The 8,990-nt window shown below is 35.5% G+C and overlaps 1 protein-coding gene across 1 annotated transcript; it reads left to right on the forward strand.

Annotated features, from left to right (window-relative positions):
• The first annotated feature begins 539 nt into the window (after nt 1–539).
• Nucleotides 540–2,308, forward strand: LOC128871992 (uncharacterized). The gene has a single exon (XM_054114235.1). The coding sequence runs from the start codon at nt 1,045–1,047 to the stop codon at nt 1,186–1,188; it is 144 nt and encodes a 47-aa protein (XP_053970210.1). The 5' UTR covers nt 540–1,044; the 3' UTR covers nt 1,189–2,308.
• Nucleotides 2,309–8,990: the final 6,682 nt, after the last annotated feature.

The following is an 8,990-nucleotide window of genomic DNA, read 5'->3' on the forward strand; positions in this document are numbered from 1 at the left end:
TTTTTTCCAGCTGCCGCTTGTTTGTTGATTTTTTTATTGTGCCCGCACAGTTGGTGTTTACCTTTATAACGCTTTTGTTTTTCGCCATTTTCGCCATTTTTACTACTTTTTCTAGCTTCAACATATTGCCAGCTTTTTTATAGCATTTCAGTTTAAATGTTTGTTTGTGTGGAGGAAAGTATTTCATGATAATCGTTTTTTCTACTTTCTATTTGCAGTCTTAACCACGTCGAAGAAATATCAGGAAAAAAGGTAGGAAGTAAAGTAGAGCAAACACCCTCACTCAACTCTTTCGAGTAACGGAAGCGCAGTGACGACGTTGACGTAGCCATCACAGGCTGACACAAAGTTTCTAAGACGAAGAAGAAGGCAGAAACCGGCACCAGACAGCTGAGCAATCGGATCAGACGCAGGTGAAAAATCAATTGCAGTAGTGGCAAGTGCGGCTCTTGAAAGTAATGCACGCATAAGATGGGCCACTTGAAGGCAGCGCGACACGATTTCCACATTTTTCCCGTTCTAATAAGTTCAAACAAAGCGCAGAACTACATTAGCAAGCTTGCGAAATTAACAGCGTTGCTGAGCAGCGTCATGCGCTGAGACGGCGCAAATAATTGTTGAACTCAATCGCACGAGTCGGTGAAGGCGACGTTGGCTGCAGCGGAAACAACGAATGCAAACGTTTCCTCTAGCAACTCAAGTAAGGAGGGCAGTAAAAAACGATAGCTGCGGCGTCGACGGAGACAGCTGTCACCCCTACAAAGCGCCCTGATTATTCGTTACGCCTTTACCATTTGATACGTTGGCAACTATATGCTCAACCTTTGAGTACCGCACTTTGTCTCGAATAAACAAAATACGTTTTGGGAGTTTCTTGAATTCTCACCTATAAACAAAGCGATTTTACGGCGGCTTGCAAGCAGGTAGAAAGACAAAAGCGCGTGCTGCAAATACGTTACGAGGCCAACACTCTTACATTTCCGCCTCGCTGCAAAAGGCCGTCTGCATCGCGTTGCGTATAGCGAATTGGGTCGACGCGTCGGTATGGTGCGCGATATTCTTCTATATATCCTTTTAATCGTTTTATTTTGCCTGATTTTCATGGCGCAATTACTTGTTAATGTCTACGCCTTCCAACGACAACCGCCCACCACGAAATCAGATCGTGCAGACATTATTTTTGTGTAGACTTGCCGGAGTACGTGCCATACCACGAATTGGACAAACCCGGTCAACTAAAATACAGTGTACCATGAGGGAAGCGCGTCAACGCTTCACGAGTCAAAAGGCGTTTGAAGACGGAACACAGACTGGGCGGCGGGTAATGAGTGCGTATGGAGAGCAGCTGCGTGGCGGGGAGGGATCCGATGGCAAAGCGCATAACAGAGAAATAAGAGAAAAAACACCAATACATTGCTTTAAGTGGAGGACAATCAGGAAGCTCGCAAAAGTCACATTAATAAGCTCATAGGATAAACCAATCTATGCGTAAGCCGATGGCGACGGTGGTGACCATATAACTGTGTAGCTTGCGGCAAAGTGACGGTTTCAATTAAATGACAGCGTATCAAAGGCAGTGGACACCGCATCCAGTTGGGTGGAGAGAGAAAAAAACTTTGGTTGCACTGACGAGGAATCAGAGTACAAATGCAGAGCTTGAGCTAATTAAGACTTACGCAGAGAAAAAAATTGAAGGAAAAACAAGATTTAAGCGCAATAATAAAAAGAAAAAATGTATGCAATAAAAACAAAATGCTAATAGAAAGTGGAATGAATCAGAGCATTCGAGCAGCAAATGCATAAAATTACGAGAATAACAACAGTTTATAACAATAAGACAAACCACGACATGCAATGAGAAAACTTACAACAGAAATAAATACAAAGACGAGTTTTAATTAACTTTAAGTAAAAGTGTAACTATGACAATTTCATATATAATATAACTTCAATGACTGGCTAAAAATGGTAAAGAAAAGTTTTGCAGAAATTCCTTGATGCAGATTAATTTTAGCAAATTATTTTATTCCACAAAACTCATCGCATATAAATTTAGCTGCTTAATTGAGAGCTGCAAGATAGAAAATTGTACTCGCTTAGTAATTTGAAAGAAGTTAAAGCAGAAGGCTGAGAGATGAAGAGACAAAACCAGAAAAATGCTTGTAAGCATGAGAAAATGAGCGTGGATCCGAAGACAATGAAATAGTAAAAATGCGGAAGAAAGAAGGGCATTAAATATTTATAATTTTTTTTAAATTTTTAAATAATTATTGTACTAAAAATAATTCTATTGTGTAAAATTATACACGCAGCCTTCAGCGTTAAGTAATAATGTTGTAATTTAGGGTTTTGTGGCTGCTTTTATTTTTTAAATAATTTTTTCTCATCGTCGTAGCGAAATTTATGATACATATATATTTGTAAGTAACAGTGTTTATGCAATTGCAAATTGTTTTTTTTTTAATTTGAGGGAAGAAACCACCAATAAGTGAAGCTTGAGTTTTTGGTCGTTCACCAACTTTTACTAGGGTCGCTCACATATGAGCGATTCCGTATCAAGTGTTTTATATTGTACATTGGCGTATTTTTTTCTAAAAATTGGTTGAATTGGAAGTTTGAGCAATATTAAGAAGTAAACTGAAAAAAATTATAATTTTGAGATATACCTATTCAAGGTTGGAAATTCGAGTATAGAGTTTTTAAAGGGAAATTTCTTCGGCATTTTTTTTAATATAATATTTTACGATAAACAATATTTCTTCAAAAAATGTTTTTGGAAAATAATTATATTTTTTTGAAAATAAAAATACTCCCATCAGCTTTTTCTAATTTGTTGTAATATTAATTGAGACTGAGTTTTGCTTGCAAGTTTCATAACGGAATTCCCCTTATGTGTGTATGTATATGTATATTCAGAAAAGTATAGCCAACCAATGAAAAAACCATGTATCTGCTTCGATCGATTTGCAAACGGGTGTAATACACGCGCGTGTTAGCGCTGCACTAGAACAGTAATTTGCACTGATTGTGTACTGTACGTACCTGTATTTGAATATATCTCAAAAAATTAATGGAATCAAATTATAAAATGTTGGATTGCTGTGCATAATAAAAAGGAAAATATCGTTTTATCACAAAAAATTTTTTTTTTAAACATATCGCACTATAAATACAAAAGGGTCACAACTCTAAATTTTCCACACTCGAGCTTGACTTGTTTACAGTAGCACAGAAAACAAACTATGTGACATATCACGCTGAAATTTGCCACGTAAGCTTATAACAGTTCTACCAAAAAACAAAAAAATTATTTTTGCCATATGTCATCCGCGGACCGTTTTATTGATAACGTCTCGTCCATATTTGAGCAGAACGTACATTTTGAGTTGTGACCTTTTTGTATTTAGGGTGCGATATATTTTATCATAAAAACTTAAAAACCAAATTTTATAAAAATTTTTAAAAATAATCGAAATTTACCTTTAAAAAACTTCACACCATAATTTTCAACATTTCTGCTAAGCTTTTTCAGTTTACGGCTTAATAATGTTCAAAATTACCCAATTTTCAGAAAAGTTAAAACAATATCTAATATACTTAGATTACTTGACATGAAATTGCTCATATATCTTATATACCTATGAGGACAATACAAATCGATATGATAAATTGTTGGCACATAATTGCTCTTAACGAAATGTCGGTATACTCGTAAAGAGGAATTTTGGGTTTGTAGTATTAAAGAACTATTTTTTTAGCCAAAGCCCAATCTTTTTATAGACCGAAGTTTGAAACTACTTTCTTCTTTACTCAATAAATTTTGTTAAATTTGGAAGCCGAAAGTCTGTGGTGGGGTATTTACTCGCATAGAAGCACGCCATCAGTCATGCCAGTGCAATTTCAATGGCTTAAATCATAGAATTAATGTTTCAGGTATTAAAACAGGGTTGACCAGTAGTCACTTTTTTTTATCCAACCTTAAGGAAAATGGTATAGTGGACAACGACTCACACCAAATGATAACTATTTTGAGGACCTTACGAAATCTTACATTTTTGACGATGTAAAAAAAGTTAGATAAACGCTTGGAGTGTAGAGCTAGATGGAGATTAGGTTAAAAATTAATAAAAAAAATATCTAAAATAATTAGTTTTTCTATTTGGTTTTTTTTCTATCAGTTTTCTCAGTTTTTCTATCTGCCCTGTTTTTTTTAAGCGAAGCAAGTAATTGAGTCATTTTTTAGTATTTAAGCAGGTATGCCACCAATGAAATCAAATGGTAATCAGGCCTAGCAAAGCACATTTGGCAGTGTGTCGACAGGGTGTTCATAGTAATGTCAATTGGATATCGTTAGCAAAAGTCTAAATAATTCATGCACTTGTATGGATTTGATATACAGTTCTCGCCGAGTATTCGTTTAATGTAACTCCCGCATTTTTTACTCCAGGGTAGTTAAAGAAGTATTTATGACCATGAATTTTTGTGTGCGCCATTCAAGCAAAAATAATTAATTTTAAGTAAACATTTAAATCATCTAAATTATTAAATTTGTGTGGAAAGCAGCACAGCACAATCAGCATCAGCAGCATAATAAGCGATGACAGCAGCAACGACTACATATACAACTTCATTTTCCTCACCATCTGCACTTCCATCTCCAACTTCGTTTTCATCAACATAAGCGCCAGCATTGTATTTGAGCGTAGCATCATCATCACCAATAGCAACATGCTTTTTCAACTACGCAATGCACACACCGTTTCATTTCTCAACCGAAGCTGTTTAACCAAGCCAAAGCTTAACGTACTTTTAACACAACACCCAAAGTGACAATTTCACATTAATTCCCACTTACATACTCACATACAACCATACTGAGATTTTCACGCTTAACATTTTCTCTTGCTTATTTTTATTTTGGAAACTGATAAAATATACTCCTTTCCCCATCGCCAGTCATATTATCTGCTCATCTGCTTGGATGCTCATTTTACGCCGTTTTTCGACGTCATTCGGTTTTAATTTTCATGCGAAAATTTGCTAATGTAATTGTGCTCATAATTAAGTGTAGTAAATTGTATTTGAATGCGAATATAGTAAAGTCTTCAAATAGAAAGTGGGTATACGCAAGAATGTCGGTATGTGTAAGTAGTTGGGTGCAAGGATTATTTTAACTGGTATGCAAATTATTTGTGTAAGTAACTTATAATTAAGTAAATAGTTTGTAAAGAAAGAGCGTTCTTGTATAAATAGTGAGATTGAATTTGTAGGGCCTAGACACATTATCTTACATAAATACACATTGAAAATTGGTAGGTACTTGAATGAACCTGGTAGGATGCTATATACAAATATATATAATAGGACTATGAATAAGTTCGTTTCGGTTTTACAACAGATGGCGTAACTTGATTATTATTCCATCGATCCACATTTCCAAACATTCATTGGAGAGCTACTGTCGTAAGGCACAAACGTCAGTATAAGTTTTTTATTTGAAGCGTAAACAACAATATTTTTACCACACTTGAAAATGTCGAATTTCGTGCCAAATAATGTGTTTTTGCGGGGAATTCTTCTTCATTATTTTAATATGAAGAAAAAAGCAGCCGAAAGTCATCGTATCTTGGTGGAAGTTTATGGTGAGCATGCTCTATCTGAGCGAACGTGCCAGAAGTGGTTTGCACGCTTTAAAAGTGGTGATTTTGGCTTGGAAGACGAAGAACGCGAGGGTGCGCCGCCAAAGTTCATGGATACCGAATTGGAGGAATTGCTCGATCAAGATCCGGCTCAAACGCAAGAAGAGGTTGCAAAAACTTTGGGAGTTGATCAATCAACCATTTCCAAACGTTTAAAAGCCATGGGAATGATCCGAAAGGTAGGCCATTGGGTGCCGTATGAATTGAAGCCAAGAGACGTTGAACGCCGTTTTATGGCATGCGAACAACTGCTTCAACGGCACAAAAGAAAGGGTTTTTTGCATCGAATTGTGACTGGCGATGAAAAGTGGGTCCATTACGACAATCCAAAACGTCGGGCAACGTATGGATACCCTGGCCATGCTTCAACATCGACGTCGGCGCAGAATATTCATGGCCTGAAGGTTATGCTGTGTATCTGGTGGGACCAGCTGGGTGTTGTGTATTATGAGCTACTGAAACCGAATGAAACGATTACGGGGGATGTCTACCGACGACAATTGATGCGTTTGAGCCGAGCACTGCGAGAAAAACGGCCGCAATACGCCGATAGACACGACAAAGTTATTTTGCAACATGACAATGCTCGGCCACATGTTGCACAAGTGGTCAAAACATACTTAGAAACGCTCAAATGGGATGTCCTACCCCACCCGCCGTATAGTCCAGACCTTGCGCCATCCGATTACTATCTCTTCCGATCGATGCAACATGGCCTGGCTGACCAGCACTTCCGTAATTACGATGAAGTCAAAAAATGGATCGATTCGTGGATTGCGGCAAAACCGACCGAATTTTTCACAAAGGGAATCCGTGAATTGCCAGAAAGATGGGAAAAAGTAGTAGTAAGCGATGGACAATATTTTGAATATTAAATTTGTAACCATTTTACGTCAATAAAGTTTCAAATTTCGAAAAAAAACCGCACGAACTTATTCATAGTCCTATTACATATACACCTTTGTTCACAATAATAACGCGTTTTAGCAATATGTTTTGATTATTTATTTATCTTTTACTTATTTTCTTCTTTTATATACTACAATATACATCATATAGCTCAAAGTTTCAAACCTACAAAATTTAAAAAAAAATTTAAGAAATTTTCTGAAAAATTTTAAATTATTTATATGGGGTTTTATGGCTCAATGAATTTTAGGGTATAAGTTTGAAGATGCTCAAAAATTACGCTAATTTTTAAGAGTTTTTGTTTGCTGGCTGTCTTGTGAATTTTCGCCATACAAAAAATATTTCAAGCATTCGTAAAAAAATTATAAAAAACCCAAGCGATTTCTGAACACTTCAAAATTACACTTTATTACTCTAAAATACAATGAAATAGACCTGCATAATCGATTTTTTTAACTCTTATTGAAAAGTTTAAAATTTTTAATAAAATGTGTTAAATTTTTTTAAATATCGTACAAACCTATTGGCAAACGTTTTTAATATCATTTTCCATAATTTGCTTTGTAGACAGCTTAGTATGGCTCGAATAAATTGGCAAATACTTAGGTGTGGTCTAAATCCACTACAACTACAATAATACATTTTTTTATTTCATTTCCACTTTTTTGGTTGCATTTTAATAATGCCGTTCTTTTTTCAATAAACTTTAAACTTTGAATCATTGTATGCATTCAAAAATTGCTTGCAGAATATCTAGTAGATCCAGAGCAATTTTAAATGATTATGTCCAACCAAGCAAAGCTTTCATCACAAGTGAGCTGACATTAATCAGACTCCGAAATTAAGATTGATTGGCTATATTTAAAGCTCAAGCAAAACAGAAAATAGTTTAATACACTTTTGAAAAATAGTTGCTCAAATACCTGCTGAACTTACAACCAGCCACAGCCGAGGCATATCACCTATTACTGATTGTGACCCAAATGAAAACTAATTAAAACGCTCTCTCTTTTCGATACTCTAATATGAGCGCCCTGAACAAAAACACTTTTTACGAGTATGCTTTCCAACATTAGGTAAGCCATGAGTTGCAATATGTGACTAATATTGTAGTAATTAGAGAGCTGTCTACAAGACCTATAGCCATGGGAGTAATGAAACTTCAATCCTTAAGTGAGAGACTTGAACTCGGTACAAGAATTAAAGTATTTGTAGAGCTTTTTTCTCGACTTCGCGCACAGATTTAGCTTCTTTTTAACACATTATCGTTTTATAAACTGTCTCTTATAAACATAATTCCGGTTAACAATTGTCGCTTCGATAGTGCCATACGGTTTGTTTAGATACATAAAATAGCTGACTATTATTTTTGAATTTTTTCTTTAACTCCTATTGGAACATAGGACGTCAAAATTGCTGATTGATAGGTTTAAATAATATTCATAGGTGCCCTGTTCTTATAATAAAATCGAAGCGGTACAGGCTTTCTAAACTCATGTGCATGAGAAAATACTTGAATGAACCCTAGACCGCCACATATGCATTTTTCTGAACCAAGTGGGCTATTTTGCTGAGCTCACAGAGTGCTTCATTATTTCTATAGTGTTATACAAATAACTGTCTCCTGATCCTCACATTAATAAGCAGTCGGACAAGTGGCCCTTAGAGACTCAATTGCCAAATCACATTGGAGTTGCATATTATTTTAAAAATGGTTTTGCCAAAGTGAGCGCTAATTATCTTAGCCGAAATTCAAATCGAAGAAAATGCATTTCCACCACCACCAGAAAATCGCGGATGTAATTCAAATCAAAGTAGTTTAGATATTTGGAGAAAGTTTTCCAAAATAAATTTTGCAAAAAACACGACAATATTTCAGAAAAATTCAAATATATTACAAAAATATATTTTTAGATTTTTATGAAATAATTTTTCATTGTCATGTCTTAAAAAAGTCTGCTGATGCCCTCTTTATTGCGGAGCGAAATATAGAAGTTTCTGGAGCTTTAACAAAAGATTATTCTGCTTTTCGAACAAATTAAATAAAGCAGTTATGAGCAGCAACAAGGCAACACTCGTAAGAAAGAAAACAAGTAAAGAGTTTCTCTTGCTTGATGAATCAACCAATCCGAGCAGGTCGCAACTACCGGCAGATTTTTTAAAGAACTCAGAACCGCTCTTTTTCTTGAGTGAACCACGTTCTATGCACAGCATACACCATCTGCTTAAGTTAAGTTAAATTAAATGCACATTTGACCATTTTTGATGGTGGCAGTGTTAACGTAACTCTCATGCCAAACACGAGAACTCTCGCAGGATGGCAAAGTAATAAATATAATTTCTGATTTTCTGAATTATATTATTTGTGATTTTCAAAGCTTT

This window comes from Anastrepha ludens, chromosome 2 (genome assembly GCF_028408465.1).
Source record: "Anastrepha ludens isolate Willacy chromosome 2, idAnaLude1.1, whole genome shotgun sequence".
Taxonomy (NCBI): domain Eukaryota; kingdom Metazoa; phylum Arthropoda; class Insecta; order Diptera; family Tephritidae; genus Anastrepha; species Anastrepha ludens.